The sequence below is a fragment of the Momordica charantia genome, assembly GCF_013281855.1.
Source record: "Momordica charantia cultivar OHB3-1 chromosome 3 unlocalized genomic scaffold, Mcharantia_2.0 BLBB01000003.1, whole genome shotgun sequence".
NCBI lineage: Eukaryota > Viridiplantae > Streptophyta > Magnoliopsida > Cucurbitales > Cucurbitaceae > Momordica > Momordica charantia.
In genome coordinates, this window is record NW_028275161.1 from 10,479,380 (window position 1) to 10,496,942 (window position 17,563).

Genomic DNA, 17,563 nt, shown 5'->3' on the forward strand with positions numbered 1-17,563 from the left:
ACTTTGGTACCGAAGGCAGCCAGCTAGGTTGATCTCGGCCTACAGTCAGCTGAGGAAGGAATTCATTAGCCAGTTCTCTTCTCGGCACAATGACAAGAAGACAGTCACCCACCTCGTCACTATTCGACAGAAGGACGGCGAGACACCTAAAGAATATGTGCCAAGGTTCTAGGAGGAACAATTGAAGGTCATACATTGCTCAGACGACTCCGCCATGTGCTACTTCTTCACTGGCCTGGCCGATGAGACTTTAAAAGTAAACTGGGAGAAAAAGCACTGGCAACCTTCGCTGAGGTTTTGCAGAAGGCCAAGAAGGTCATCGATGGTCAGAAGCTGTTCTGGACCAAGACAAGTTGGACAGAGAAGAAGTCTAACTAGAAAAAATCGAGTCATCAGTAGAAAGGGAAATCTGACTACAAGTCCAAGGACAAGGGGTCAGCTTCTCAATCCTTTCAAGGACGATCTGATTAATGGAAGCTCGGACTCCGGCTCCGGTCGAGGCTGACCTTACGAACGATATACTCCCACTACCATCCCAATCTCAGAGATCCTTACCAACATCGAGGAGACTATGATGGAGAAACTTCTAAAACGCCTTGGGAAAGTCCGAGGAGACCCAGACAAACGGACAAAGAAATATATTATCGTTTTCACAGTGACCACGGTCATGACACCTCAAGCTGTTTCGAGCTCAAGCGCCAGATTGAAGACCTAATTCAAGATGGCTATTTTAAGAAGTTCGTGGGAAAGTCGAGATCTAGCTCGACGGAAAAGAAAGACGAAATGAGGCGTTCAAGGATGCCACCTCAGAGAGATGACCGGCCTGTGATCATCAACACCATTATCGGAGGACCAAGTGGGGGCCAATCTAAAAACAAAAGGAAGGAGTTGGCCAGAGAGGCCAGGCACGATATTTGTGCTACTTAGGTGCAGAAGCCAATCTGCCCCATATCATTCTCCGACTCCGACCTAGAGGGAGTTCACTTACCCCACAACAACGCCCTGATAATATCCCCTCTGATTGACCATGTCCAGGTCAAAAAGGTTCTTGTGGATGGGGGAGCAGCCGCCAATATCTTGTCCCTCACAACCTACGTGGCGTTAGGTTGGACTAGGGTGCAATTGAGAAAGAGTCCAACACCCTTGGTTGGATTCGCTAGAGAGACCATCACTCTAGAATGATGCATTGATGTCCCTATCATTATCGGCCGAGGCGACACCCAAGTCCCAAAGATGCCCGAGTTCGTAGTCGTGGCACCAGTCGGCCTATAATGCTATTTTTGGTCGACCTGGGATCCACACGCTTCAAGCCATCCCATCAACAGTTAACCAAGCTATAAAATATCCAACTCCCAATGAGGTTGGCATAGTCCGAGGTAAACAGAAGACTTCAAGGGAGTGCTATGCTACGACACTCAAAGGATCGGTAGTTTGCATCATAAATTGCAAGATCGAGTCGACAAAAGAGTTTCATCCAGAACACGCTGCGTCAGTAGATGAGTCGACAAAAGAGTTTCATCTGGAACACGCTGCGTCGGTAGATGAGTCGACAAAAGAGTTTCATCCAGAACACGCTGCATCGGTAGAGGAGCTCGAGCTTGTTCCCTTACTTAGTCTTGAAAAGCAAGTCAACATAGGCACCAAGCTGGGGGCCACTGACAGGGAAGAACTCATCTCCTTCCTAAGGTCCAACTTGGATGTCTTCGCATGGTCCCATGAGGACATGCCCGACATTAATCCAAAGATAATGGTGCACTGCCTCAACATTGACCCATCATTCCGACCTGTTAAATAGGAGAGAAGACCTGTAAATAAAGAGAGAAGTGATGTAATTGTTGAGGAAGTTAATAAGCTTTCAAAAGTTGAGTATATAAAAGAAATTTTGTATCCCGAGGGCTTTCTAACGTAGTTTTAGTTAAAAAATCTAAAAGAAAGTGGAGAATGTGTGTGGACTTCATCAATCTTAATAAGGCATGTCCCAAAGATTGTTTCCCACTTCCGAGGATCGACCAGTCTGTAGACGCCACGGCTGGGCATGAGATGCTCACTTTTATGGACACCTATTCCGGATACAATCAAATAAAGATCCACGAGCATGACCAGATCCACACCTCCTTCATAACCGATCAAGGTCTTTATTGCTATAAGGTCACGCCATTTGGCCTGAAGAATGCAAGTGCAAACTATCAGTCCAGGTCAGACGCAACATAGAGGTGTACGTGGACGAAATGCTAGTTAAAAGCAAGCAGTCCAGGTCGCACCTTGCCAACTTGACTGAAACCTTCGGGGTACTTCGCAACTACCGGATGAAGCTCAGCCTGGATCAAGCAAGAAGGCGTGCGCCAAAGTTCGATCTATTATACCAGCAAGGCTATGACCGAGGCCGAGACCATATACCCCCAAAAAGAGAAATTGGCTCTCGCCTTAGTCACAGCTGCGCGACGACTCAAGCCCTACTTCCAACCTCATACCTTGATCATGCTCACCAACTTGCCATTGAATCCGGTCTTTCATAAGCCATAAACTTCTGGCCGATTGATGAAGTGGGTGGTGGAGCTAAGTGAGTATGACGTTCAATTCGAACCTTGCACAGCCATGAAAGCCCAAGCAGTGGCAGACTTCATAGTCGAGATCATGCCCCCACTGACCTCGACCTTGAAGCCTAACCTCTCTTGGACTATGTTTGTTGATGGGCCATCGAATGACAAAGGATGTGGCACTGGAGTGCTTCTACTCGCACCAGATGGCACGCATTTCGAGTATACCCTCCACTTCAATTTTCGTACCTCAAACAACAAGGCCGAGTATGAAGTGCTGTTGCCCGGTCTGCGCGTGGCTAAAGGGCTTGGTGCAAGCTACATCCAGGTGTACAACGACTCTCAGTTGATAGTAAACATGATAAAAGAAGAATACCAGGCAAATGATTATTGAATTGAGAAATACCTGAGCAAAGTCAGAGCGCACCTCGCCTAGTTCAAAACTAATGAAATAAGCCAGATTCCAAGGTCAGAGAATTCGAAGACAGACACCTTAGCCAAATTGGCGTTCGCTTACAAGACCGATCTCGTTAGATCGATCTCCGTTGAGATATTTGAAACTCCGTCAATTTTGGAACTAGGCGTGATGGAAGTCGATTCCCAACCTCCGTTATGGATGGATATAATCAGAGGATACTTGACGGGCAATGTCTCGACAGATCTGAGAGAAGCAAAGAAACTCAGATGAAAAGTAGCTCGGTTCATACTCTGAGATGGAACTCTATATAAATGAGGATTCTCTCTACTGCTCCTAAAATGCCTAGCCCTAGAGGACGAAAATTACTTTCTCAGGGAAATCCACGAAGGAGTTTGTGGCAACCACTCAGGGGCCAGGTCATTATCGTCCAAGGTAGTCTGAAAGGTTACTACTAGCCCATCATAGATCGAGATGCTCAAGAATTTGTGAAGAGGTGTGACAACTGCCAACGCTTTGCAAACATCATTCACTAGCCACCCAAGCTGCTCACCCCTATCACTACCCCTTGGCCCTTTGCTCAATGAGGAGTAGAAGTGATCGGATCCTTCCCTCTAGGCAAAGGACAGACGAAGTATGTTGTTGTCATAGTGTATTATTTTGCAATGTGGGCCGAGGCTGAGGAGCTCGCCACAATTACTGAAACCAAAATCACGGCCTTCATCTACACCAACATTATGTGTCGCTTCGGCATTCCTAATGCCATTGTGATAGACAATGGCAATATATTTGATAACAGGAAGTTTAAAGAATTCTACGCAAAGCTCAGCATCAGCCACCTCAGTTTGTCCCCTGCCCATCTGAAAGAAAATGGACAGGTCGAAGCAAAATATAAGATTATTAAGCGTGGCCTTAAACTCAGGTTGGATGCAAGAAAAGGGCGTTGGGCCGAGGAGTTACTTGAAGTCCTCTGGTACTATAAAATGACTCCCCGTAAGTCAATTGGAGAGACCCCTTTCTTATTGGCTTTTCGCATCGAGGCCGTAGTTCCTGTCGAGATCGGAATGCCGACTGAAAGGATTGATTATTATGAGCAAGTCAGAAATGAGGAGGAACTACTCCTCAACCTGGACCTTCTAGATGAAAAGAGGGAGGTGTCCCAACTATGACTGGCAGAGTACTAGAACCGATGGCCAGACATTACAACGCTCGAGTTCGACCTTGACTTTTTCAGGTCGGACATTTGGCCCTACGGAAGGTTCAGAGGCATGTTGATACCCAAGAGCCGACCTGGGAAGGACCATTTGAAGTTAAAAGGCATCGTGTGGACAGACACATACATGTTGGCCGATCTCGAAGGAAATTTGCTTCTGCATCCATGGAATGCAGAGCACTTAAAATGATATTATCCATGAATTGTAAAATAGTTCAGATTAATTGGACTTGTGTAAATATTCAAGGGTTAGTTGTATAAAAGTGTTATGTTTATTCAATTTCATGTCTTATTATATTACGAATTCGACCTTAAATCGAACGGGGGTCGTGTGGCTTAACTCGAGGTGAATTGAAAAGAAGCACTTTGATTACAATTCTGATTGGTTCGAGGTGCGAGACGGAAAATAAAGGTAGCAAAAACATTGCGAGTTGGAACAATGACCTGTTCAATAAGAAAAGCTGTAAGACAGGACTAAGGCATATATGCCTCGGGTCCTACAGTGATTACAGAAAATACAAGATGGATTGAAAGAAAAGCAAAGAAGAAAAGGAGGCTGGGGGCCGATCAGCTGCTTCCGAGGTGCGACTCGAGTTCCCCTTGAAAGCCAGCAGGCCGATCTCTTGCGAGTCTATCTGACCAGCCTCCTGAGAGTAATTGACAACAGGTGTAACAGGAGCAGTCTTTCATCTTTGGCTCGGGAAGCGCCAACATCTTCACCCTCATGGGTTAGGTCATCCTCATCCTTACCATTGTCCTGATACTCAGAGTTCAACTCCTTCAAATATTTTTCCACCAAGCTTTGGGGACCAGGGGTGTTGTTCGGATCAGAGGCCCATCGCTTTGCGTATCGCTTCTTGATGGGTTCGAGGTCGAGGTTGGGAGCCACTTCAGCAACGCCCTTCATTAGGAACTTGAACCCCGTGTCCCTGAAGTCCCTGGCGAAGCCGTCAAAATCGGGGTGCTTCCGGAAGGTCTCCTCAAGGAAGGCACTGTTCTAATATCGAGCCTTCCACCTCTCAATGTTAGACCTCGCCTCAGCAAGTCGCTCTTCTAAAGACGTATTCTCGCGTACGAGTTTGAACTTCTCAACCTCTAAATCCTTCAGAATGGCGTAAATTGCCTTGAGGTTCTTTAAGTTCTTCTCCACCTCCACCTCCACCTTGGCAAGTTTGAACTTTTCCTGGGTGGCCTTCAGTTTGGACCTTACTTCCTGAAGCTCACCCTCGACAGCGGTAGCAGAGTCCAAGGCAGTCAAGATAGATTCTTTATCTTTCTCAGATAGCTTCTCGTGCCCGTCGAGCTCGCTTTTATCACGAGGGCACGTGGCATGCTGCTGCGTAAGACTACGGAAGAAAATCAAGGTTACAACAGAGTTAGAACTTGAATAAGTAGCGAGATAAAGAAAATAAGACTCTGAGGTGCAAACTCATTCACCTCGGCAGTAATGTCTATAAGGCGTTGCATGTCGGACCCAGGGGCACAAACAAACTTGGTGGCCCACCTCATGCATCGAAAGTAGTTGGCGCTTCCGATCTGTTCAACTCTCTCCCTCATCTTGGCTCTAGAGGGTTCGATATGGAACCTAATCTCCACATCGATAGTAGCTCCCATCTTAGCCTCTGAATCGTCAATCAAGTCCAAGAAGCTACTCCTCTGAACCTCGGAGACAGCACCCTCTGAAGAAGTCTTTTTTTCTTTATTCTTTTTGGCCTTCTTTGGAGAAGAGCCCCCATGCACCTCCCTCAAAAGGAAAACCTTCAGTGCCTCAACAGAATGACTGCGAGGTCTTTTTTCGCCAGGGGGAGGACCTTGAAGACGCTCCACCTCGACCATGGCGTCACTCGCTATCTCCGCAGCTTTTGGGTATGAGCTCGACCCAACCTTGGGTTGGCGACTTCCACCCTTAGCCTTGCTTTTCACAGCGTTCGCGAATTTGCACACCATGGTTGCAGGATTAAAGAACATGTGGAAATAATTCAATATGAAAAGGAAGTGAAAAATCATCCGAGACAGACTCACCCAACTCCAAGTTCGGTCTTGTGGCCTCAACAGGAACGAGGAGAGGGTTAAAATCAAGCAAACCGAAGGCGAGCAGTAGCTTGTCGGTTATCAAAGTCCCGAACTTTCCTCTACCTTTGAATTTGTCCTTGTAGTAATTTAACACGTCAAAAGTCGGTTGCGTTAGCTCGGGCATCGGTCTGATGGCAATTGCAAGAATAAACAGAGAAGTTAGCAAAGTAATCAAAAACGACAAAGAACAAGAGGGTAGTACGACCTGTTACCAAAATTCCGAAATCTAGTTGGAACGTTGAAGAAGGGCTGGTTGGACTTGTCTTTCGCCAACCAATCTCCCGAGGCATAAAACCACTTCTTCACCCATCATTTTATCAACGTGGGACCCTTGATAATCCCCCTGTGCCCTTCCTTGCACACAAATAATAGCGGCAGGGCTTATTGGAAATTCGTTTCACCTCGAAGTAGGCGAGGAGCTGCTTGGCCACAAGTAGCTCAAAACCTTCCACTTCACGAGTCCTAAACCAGAAAATGATGGCTAGCGCAAAGACAACACCCCAGCCATCGGGGGCCACTTGGGCAGATGCAAGGCCAGTTCAGATTAAGAACTCCTGGATGAAGGGGTCGACAGGCAGTCGAAACCCGTATTCGAACATGTTTAGATAAAAAGTGATGCATCCCTCCGAAGGATCGTCAGCTTTTTCTCCAGCCCGAGGTACGAGTAAACTTATGTTATAAGGGATTTGGTACCGCTTACGTAGCGGTCTAAGGTAGTTTTCGGGCATCTTTGAAGGAAACCCCATGGCCCGAGGTCGAGGCATCGCTGTCCTCACCATCATCGTCCGAGAATTGGAAGTTTTCTATCTCCTCGAGCTTGACATCTAGCTTATTTGCTTGGTCCTCACCAGAGCTGGCTTTCCTAGGGGACGAAGTGCTAGTGGTCCGACCTAGACTACCTATTAGGGTTGACTTTTTACTGCAGAAACATGTGTTGGTAACCTGTTTGACCACGGTTTTGATCCATTTCCCATCATTATTTGCCAAAAAGAACCACATATTCTTAAAGTAGAACATGCATAGAACATTTTTGCATAAAAGTCAAACTATAGTACTTTAGGAAAAATATGAGAAAAATGCGGTCAAAGTTGGAAGAAAATAACAGTTTTCTGTTTTTGCATAATTGTGCCTGGCGCAATTTTGGAGGTCAACATGGGCAAACACACGTTTTGATTAATGAAGGGCACGGAGGACATTTTCCACATATTCAAACCAACTCAAAACCATGAGTCCAAGTCCCAGAGGGTTTGTTAGGTGAATCTCAATCCATTTTTACCTAAAATGGTGGGGAGTTTAACCAACCCATGGTGCTATATAAAAAATTCATCCTTCCATCAGCAAATCATCCATTCCAAGCTCGTTTTCAGCTTCATTTACATTCTCTCTTCGTTGTAGAACTCGTTCTTAGTCTTAGATTCAAGTTTTAGTTATTATTTTCATGTATTTTCGTGCTTTATTGCTTTTAATTCAAGTTCTATCATTTGTTCTTCACTTATTCTGTTATTATTAAGTTCTTTAGCGAGTTTACACTCCCCTCACACTCGAGAGAGAAGAGGGTCAAGCTAGAACTCATTGTACGGCTCGTTTATTCGTTTTAATTCAATGAAAAATACTTCCTTTATGTTTTCGTGCATTTTCTTTCCTTGAAATATGTTCTAGATTAGTTATCAACATCTTTGTGGAATGCCTTAGTCAAAATGATTTGTTCTAAAAACTTCTGTTTAAGTCTTTTTTCCATTTGGCCAGTGGGAAATTGATTTATACACTAAAGCTCAACCCTGAGAAGGGTGAGTTAGGTAAAATATTAGAAAACCAATATTGGATGTGATTTAGACATATGCCCATAAAATATGGTCCTAAACATAGGCCCTCTGACCCATAATGCATGTGAGTTGATAATTATTCTCTAGGATTGTAATCACACCTAGACATAACCCTAGCCTCTACAGCAAACAAAAGTGGTAGTGAAAGAGTAGAACTCAGTTTCTCAAGAAAAGCTAGAATTGCCCCTCGTGCATTTTCCCAAAAAAGTATGTTTTCCATGTTTTACATCAAAACTAAGGTAAGAAGCAAAGATGTTGAGTTTTATTAAATTGCTTAATAGTGAAAACCCCAAACGACAACATTTCATCACATTTTTCTTCCTAAATCTCAATTGCATATTTGAACCATTTCACGGCATTACTTGATTTTGAAAAGCAACAAGTCCCTGAGAATTCGACCTTGGATTACTTCCGAGTATTACTTGTGACCGTGTGCGCTTGCACAAGTCTCTAATCTTTTTGAAGTAGAGAAAGTCTCAACACTACCTATATCGTACTACTATTGGAAAAGCTCGACATAATGAAAAATTAACCTGAAAACGAAGAGTGTAGAAAGAAGAGATTGACCTAGAGCAAAGTTCCAAGCTGATCAGGTCGAACTTCAAAATTTCAGGAAGCATAAATCGCAAATCTGAGACTTGGGTCTATTTATAGTACTCCGAAAATCAATCTTCACCGTACACATGTCAAAAAAGAATGACGTAGATTAATCAAAAGCTCGAACGTCAGAACACTCGAGTGCACTAACAGTAATCAATAGGGGTGAGCAAAACCTTCTGAAAAACCAGTCCGACTGACAAAAACTCATCAAATTAATGTCGGTCAGTCGGTTTACTAAGTCAATCGGTCGGTTTTTATTTCCGTTTGGTTGAAAGTTTAACTTACGATCGAAACCGACCAACATCATTAGCATTGAAATAACTAAAAAAAAAAATTAATAATGGGAGCATTAAATGCTGTAGTATGTCGTACGTAAACTACAACTGTGCATTGGAAACCAACATGGGCTGGTTTCCCAATGTGATACGATTTATTTATTTTTTTATATTCAAAATTTTATTTCCTTTTTTCTCTCTCATTTTTCTTGTTTTAACCTGTCACATTAATTTCATACTTTCTTTTCCTCCTCTCCCTCTCTATCTCTTCCATTTCCCCTCTCTAGTTTTCTTCTCCTCTATGGTTTTCTGTTCATTTTGTTTGTTTTAGTAAAGGTTGATCTTCCTCTTTCTTTCTCCATTTTCTCTTTTTCTCTTTTTCTCTTTCCGTTTCTACTCTTATTTTTTTGCTCTTTGTTTTTCTTCACTGTTTCCTATTTTCTTCTCAATTTTCTCTGCTTTCTTTTTCTTATCTCATTTCTACTCTTTTTTTTTTCTCTTTTTTCTCCTCCTTTCCTTCCTCTTCACCAAACCGATCAAAACCGACCGACCGTTAGTGTGGTTGGTCTGTCGGAATCGCGAAACGTCTTGAAATCGACGAGTTTCGATTGACAGAAACCGAACTTATCGGTGGTCGACGTTGGTTGGAGTCCAAAACTGACTTCAACCGACTGATTATCACCCTAGTAATCAATTCAACCATTCATTCCGTCCAACGACTATATTTTTTATCACGAACCCGGAAGTCGCCACGTCGGCCAATTTTCCCTTCAATAAAACTTCTATGTCAGGTCGATCTCGACCCTGCCAGAGAAGGGACCAATGTTTGGGGAGGAAAATTGTTGTGCCATGTGGAGGACAATGATACGTCAACGTTGGAGTAGCCTTTTTGGCAGGCCCACCTCGAACCTTCCGAGGTGGAACACTTAGCCAAATCACCTTGAATATTATTTCTCAAAGGTTCGATATGCTCGAGTTCGATCTTCAGAATCCGACAGGTTCGATCTACTGTCCGACAAGAGTAACCACCGGTCGTGAGGTCTGTCAGATCCTATACCTATAAATAGAGGGCCTCGTTTCTACACCAAGTATGAAATTCTCCTTGAACTTCATATTAAGTCCGAGTTGTTTACTGATTTTAGCGTCGGAGATTTTGCCCTCTTGTGCAGGTCTTCCCTTAGCGTTCCTAATTAGGCAATTTCTAAGTTCGACCTCGACTAGGTTTGACCTCGATCATTTTTTTGCATAAACACTTTGAATCAAGGGCTTGCATATGCAACCATCAAGGAAGACTAAGTTAGTAGAAGAGATTTCTCGAAAGAATGTAGGTCAAAGGTCACTCGTATGTTGCATTTTGGATTTTCTGGGCGAACAATGCATTTAGTGCATTGGTCAGCAGTTATCTGTTTTTTGTTCTTTTTTGTAAAATACACACAAATAAATTAATTTTCTTATATTTTCCTAAGTATGTATTCAAAGTTATGCATAATGAATTGTTAACCTCTTTCACATAAATACATGCATGAAACACGTAATATTAGCACCAAAACACTAACAAGCATGGCAATTATACCATTTTAGCCTTCAAATCAAGGCTTATCAGCCTTCTAATGAATTTTCTCATGAAACATGTGAGTGAGAACAAAGTATGCTAAAATGAATTGTGGTATATAGAGACAGTCATATCTCAAGATGGTGTGGCGTAGTTAGGTCGCAGAGGAATGCTGAGATCATTAGGTGCCAAATTTAGAGCTTGGGGCATTACACAAATTATAGAAAATGTTTAATAAATCGAGTACATATCAAACACAAATTTAAAAATTCTGAGATATATTAGACACTTTTAAAGTTTCAAGATTTTATTAAACACGAAATTAAAAGTTCATAGCTAGATTAGAGGCAAAATGGAAAATTCAAACATATATTAGTGTCTGTATAAAGTTCAATGGCCTAATAGATAGGAAACAAAAAGGTTTCTATTTTAACCTCTTTACTTTTATTTTTATGTTGTTAAAAGAATAATCCATTTTTATCTTATAGTAACTAAGATTAGAACAACGAAGATAAAGATAAAATATTTATACATGATTATCTTTTTTGGAAACCTAAATGATTTATATCATTTCAGAGAATTCCAACATTTATAGCATTTTAGAGAATTCCAAGATACTCGGAATAAATCTAAAGACTGCATAGATTTTATCATTCACTGTTCTATAATTTTTTTTAATAATAAAAATGGTCTAAAATTAGAAAATCTTGCGTCTAATCGCTTTGTCTGATAAAAATATTTAGTGGATGGTGGAAAATATTGTATAGTCTCTCTTCCACTATTTAAAATTTATTAGTATAGTCAAATTTAGAGAAATGTTTCTTTTGAGTGTCTTATTAAAGAAAAAGAATAAAAAAAATTTATTATTATTAATATTATAATAATAAAATTTAATAATATTTTATATTAAAAAATGATCGCGTTCTAAGTATTTTAGTTGATGTAATTTTATTTTAATTATTAATTAATATTAAATAAATTATTATAATAAAAAATATGTAATAATAAAATGAATTAAAATCTATTTTTATGTACTTAAAAACAATAGCACGACAATATATTTGTAATTAGCTATAAAGAATAAAGGGGCATACTAGTAATTGTCATAAATTTGATTCCGATTTGGATTCTAGACCGTTTTAGTAAACAACATCAAAGAAATTTTGATTTCGATTCTATAAAATTTTTGGTAAACAGCGTCAAATGAATAATATTCCCATTTTGATTGATTTTTCATTCCAATTCATTCTCATTTCGATTTTTTTTTTTAAGTAAACAGATTCTCAATTCAAAAGTTTAAAGGGATAGATTTAGTGTAAATTTATTTAAATTCAACAAGTGAAATATGAATATTAACTAGGGAAGAAGTTATACTACATCACTCAGAACATATTTTTTCTGATACCATGAAAAATCGAAGAAGTGAAATGGAGAACTCTTTAATCAATTAGACTTACAAAACCGATCCACACGATGCTAATTCGATTGTAGTATTTAATAAAATTCTAAGATACGGAGGAATTTACTATTATCACAAATTAATAAAATATTTAGAAATACCAAATATTTAGCACCAACTAATATTTTTCTTAAGATCATAAAAAAAAAAAAACTAAATTTTTTTCTCAAGGAAAAGTGACTATGAAAAGAAACGTGGAAATGGGGCTTCTGTGGTGGCAAACTTACCCCACGTGATAGAGAGTGATGTGAGATAGGTCACATGCCTCACGGTGCTTCTTATATTATTCTATTATTACTTTTGATTTCAATTCTTTTTTTAATTATTATTTTGATATCTTATTAATGATTTCCATGAATCCATTATTTCTAAATTCTTTAGAATTTATTTTAGTCCAATTATTTATAATTTTTTCAGAATTTATTTAGGCACTTTTGGATCATTATACCAAATTCATGACAGTTAACCGTTATCGCGACTTTTTCTTTTAATTATCAATCTCTACTTATCTTATAATCACTACTTATCTTATATCAGTGGGTATTAAAACTCATTTAGATGTAGTCAACCTGAACATAGTTAAACTAATTTAGATAATATAATCTCGATGAAAAGGTCAAAAGATTGAATTCTCACTCTTACATATATATTGAACTAAAAAAAGACTGATTTAAATATCAGAGAAGAAATTCATACGTGAAGGGCAACATCTTTTAGTAGTACGAGATTTTTGAGTGAACAAAAAATAAAATCATAAAAATACTTATACTTAAGTTAATAACAATATTTTATACTTGAGTTAATAACAATATCATATGATTATGGAAGACTATAGTCCGTAAGCTGTCCTACTTTTCTATCTATTAAATAAGATTCCTTTATTTTTTTTTCTCTCCTTTGTATATCTCAATGTGACGGCCAACCAACAGTGGTTCCTTCTCCCTCTTTAACTTACTTTTCATTTTCTCCAAGATTTTTTCTCCATTATCAAGGGAAGAAATTGGCAAGTACTAGGTTGAAGACAAAATTAGCACACAACAAGTTGTTAAGAGGACCTATATAAATTCTTTTGATTAAGATACCACAATTAACTTAGATAGAACAATGTCCCCCCTATAGTACTAAAGTGCACTCCTATGTGCTAACCTTATAATGGTCCTTTTGCTCAACACTCCCACTCATCCACAACTTTATCTTACATAGATGGATTGGTGGAGCCAAATCAATGTCGGAACGAATGAGAGGTGAGTCGTTGAGACGAAGAGGGATGAAAACAGGGAGCACAAGCTAGGATGACCGAGGAGGCAGCGTCGTGGTGCTAGGGAAGGCACCGCGGTGCTATCGAAATGGGGGCACCCGGACGATTTTTTTCATTTGTAGCACCGTGGCGCTATGGATAGTGTCATTACGATATGGATAGTACCATGACGCTATAATGATGTTTCATAAATACAACAGTTCCGATTTTAGGGTTCTTGAGCCGTTCTAAGCCGTTTTTAGAGTAGTTTTGTGGTAGATTTCAGACAAATGCTTCGAGGCATTGGCGGCACATAAAGAGGGCAGATTGAGATCATTGTTTGGAGTAATTGTATCTTGGTTTTTTGTGAGTTCTTTCATCCATGTATCTAAGTATATTATTAAATACTTAGAAGTTAGGAAGCTTTTGTTGGGACTTAGAGATGGTGAATATCATGGTGAGATATTATGAGTGCTTGTATCCAATTCTGACTATTAGTGAAACCTGCATTTAAGTGAAAGACTTGATGGAACCCATAAACTGTTGGGATGAACCAGTATAAATTTTTATATCATTTATTGCTTTCCCTATCTTTGTTTTTGTATGATGTGATTGATTTAATTAACTTAATATAACTGTAATATGAGAAATTATTTGGAGTGCCTTTGATTTCCCAACAAATACTAATCTCGCTGTGTAAGAGTCTATGCTCCGCCACCCACGAAAGCATAGATTTAATTATAAACTCTGTCAATTTGGTCATTGACCTAAAGGTAATTCAGCTATCTTAAAGTATTTTTTTTCTTCCATACTTAAAAATAAATTTTCAACTAAGTTTCCATAAAACGTCACTATCTTAATAATAATTTTACTTTAAATATCGATATTTTGAATTTGTTTTATTTTATTTATTATTTTTTTTTATATATTGGGTAATTTTATTCAACAATTTGTTGCCAATAAGATTTCTTTTCCCGCACTAGTCCTTAACAAGTGACAACAATTTTGTGCAACAAAAACCTACAATTTGTTGCACAAAAGTCTACCATTTGTTCGGAAAAAAAAATAATTTTAATACTTCATTGATATACATGATATATCAATAAGTAACAACAATGTTATTTAAGCCAAAATCTTCCACTCGAAGAAGATTAATCAGTGATATACTTAATATGAAGTATATTATTTATATATTTAATGTTACCGGTACACTTCATATTAGATATATTATTGATTTACTTTATATTCCGTATATCAATTATACCAGGTATATCGATTTTTGATAATAATAAAGATAAAATGGATTATAAACAATTTGCTATATTTAAAAAATAAAAAACAAGTATTAGACTATCCGTCTATCAATAATAGACTATATTTCAGTTATACACGAGTATTAGTGATACGAATCTATCACATCATTCATAAACTCTATCAGTGACTACCCACATCTCAATGGGTGAATGTAATGTACTGTATAAAACAAACCGGTAGGGAGCAATCAACAAATGTACTTCCTAATGAAATTTTGCTTCATTAAATTTGTTTCCTTCTAATTTCTTTTAGTACAACAGATCTTTAAAACGGTTATGGGTACCTTAATTAGTTAAGGTAGGCATAGGTTTGCACTCTCCATTTTTATTTATTATATTTTCTCTCTCTTTTAAAATAGTGCACTTGCAATTACTTTTTTTGAGGAATGGTTGCGTTTTACAATTAAATGAGCTATATAGGAATTGTATTACATGAACACGTCACTGGAGATGATGACAAGTTTAGGTGGGAGAGAGTCTCAACTCTGAGTGGATTGAGATCCCCACAAAGCGAGCAAGCAACAGCGACATGCATGTATGTTGTCCATTAGTCATATCAATGGCTGAGACGATAAGTATAGTGATGCCGCATATGAGGATGGTGCGATACCTAACACAATAAGAAGATGTGCAAAGAAGCTCTAGCTAAGGCACAAGAAAGATTTGAAGCAATGACATGTCCATGGTCGTACCTAACACAATAAGAAGATGTGCAAAGAAGCTCTAGCTAAGGCACAAGAAAGATTTGAAGCAATGACATGTCCATGGTTGTAGTGACAATTAATTGATCTTAGTTGGGCTAGTTGGGCCATTGAGCCATGACCTTAGTCGGGGTTGCATCGAGAGTTTAGACAAGCAACTTTTGGGGTTATGTGCATATTAGTGAAATATATGCCAGTATATTAAATTTTGTATCAATTAGAGATCAAACGTACGCTTCAAGTTGGGGAATGACTCTTCGTTACTTAGGATGTTCATTGATATCATAGTAAAAATGCCTTGGAAAGTACTTTGGGGGAGGCGTGATGTTGGCTATCCACCACTCCTAATCATCTCAGAGCCTAAGCGAGCCACCCCATTACACATGTGTGTATCATGGTATGGACGAGCGTTGCAATACACGTGTCTTCTTGGACAACTTATTTTGAGAATTGGAAACTCAATAACAGTATTGGGTGGCACAAATGTGCTAGAATTGCGCCTTGTCCCATGAGCTAGAGCTTTCGTTATAACCTCAGGCTTCAACACGATATGTGCAAATGAGATTACATGGGCACAAGAGTTGTCATTCCTTGATATTGTCTAGATGGATGGATGTCTGGAAGGTTCTGGTTGGAATTATGAACTCGTAGGTTGGTTCTAGGTAAACGTGCCAGAGCGAGTAGTGAGTCAAGGTGACACTCGAATGTCATGAGCTATTCGGAGTGACATCCTAAAGTACCGATGGACACCCAGTAAGCAATAATAAAAAGCTACTATTAGCTCAATAAGTTGTAAAGCTCACCTTGGTTGGCAATGAGTTAAACTTGTTATGAACTAGTTATGTGGTAGGAATCATCTTAGAAGCATTTGATGGGCTCGATAAGCTATTCATGACATAGTTAACTTGCATGAATTACTTGGTAGTACTCGGAGCTTTATAAGCTAGTTCTAAGCTCATTAAACGTTAGGATCATTTGCTGAAATCCCGACTTAGCATAGAAATGGGATGGTCGAGTAGCCGATCGAGAACCAATATATAATGAGAAATATCTGATGAAGCATTTAAAGAGTCTTGGTCTAAAGTAGGGTAAGCTGACTAGAGTTTCGATCATCAAGCTTAAATGCAAGCAAGGTGACGTGGATTACCGAGTGCAAGTCAAGTTGTGCGCGTAGTTGCGAATACTTGATTGAGACTAAGCCAACTATGATTGGTGAGAGGGTGCTCATTTGTGTGGGTAGTTTAGGTGAATGTTAAAGATAAAATAGTGATGCAAGTATAAAGATGCTTATATTAGTTGATGGAGAAAAAAACTCGTCTATAATTCGATGGAGTAAAAAGACTCACGAAAAGAATATTGAGACAAGTTGGCATTAAGGCTAGACATGATACGAGTAAGATCATAGTGCTACACGATTGAAAAAATGATGACTTCTCATTGCACATTACTTTGCTTTTTGTAGTCTCTTGATAGTGTATTATGTGAGCAATATTTCATGAGACCATGTTGCATGGACTATTCACTCTTGAATCAATCTCCACGATTCCAAACTTTGGAAATATCTCCTCTCAACTTCTAAATAGTCTCCTTATCTTTCAGCTTCTCCCGAACATCTTCTAATACATTTTATAAGTTTTTTTTTTGTCTCTAGGAGGATGGCGTAATGACAACCGCTTGGGGCCTTGAGAGTTATACAGCTCTACTAGCATAAGTCACACAACATCGATTCCAAGAAATAAATTTTTTTTTTATTTTTCTAAGTTGTTTTTTTTTAATCTTCCTTTCTTCTAAGTTGAAGTCTAATTTTTATATAGAAAGCGCAGCAGAGTGAGGTGCTACACTTTGATGCTTAGGCACCATGTACATTTTGATGCTCCGATGCATGATATTATTTCAATTCCCAAACTTACATTTTCAAGGACAATACTTGGCTCCTTAACGGTGAGGAGTAAATTTTATCCTCACCACCATTGAAAATTTGACAACTCATTATTTTCTAAAAAAAGTCCATATTTTTGCATTTCTCACTTTAAGTTGTCAAATATTTAATGGTGGTGAGGACAAAGTTGCTCCTTATTGTTAAGAAGCAAGTATTTTCCCATTTTCAATGCCGGTCTTATCTCTTTCTTTGAATTTAAGTACTTATTATGTATTCATTTACCTGAAGTTCCCACAGAAGCCATCCGTTTGAACAAAATCAGGAAAGGTAAAGAAAAAGAATTTGAGGTGATGTTTGATTTTTCCGTTTCCAGTTTTGATAGTGAAACTCAGAACTTTGACTTGGGGGCAATGCAAAGAAAGTCGGGGACAATGACTGAAGAGGTGGACCCACCTTTAGAATACTATAATATTTTCCAAGAAGGAG

The 17,563-nt window shown here is 39.1% G+C and overlaps 1 protein-coding gene across 1 annotated transcript; it reads left to right on the forward strand.

Moving 5' to 3' along the window:
* The first annotated feature begins 3,617 nt into the window (after nt 1-3,617).
* Nucleotides 3,618-4,121, forward strand: LOC148212358 (uncharacterized). Its single transcript, XM_088122195.1, has one exon. The coding sequence runs from the start codon at nt 3,618-3,620 to the stop codon at nt 4,119-4,121; it is 504 nt and encodes a 167-aa protein (XP_087978321.1).
* The last annotated feature ends 13,442 nt before the right edge of the window (nt 4,122-17,563 follow it).

Bases quoted from the DNA above. Each gene is read 5' to 3' on its own strand.
- LOC148212358 (XM_088122195.1), top strand. From the start codon at position 3,618: ATGTGGGCCGAGGCTGAGGAGCTCGCCACAATTACTGAAACCAAAATC.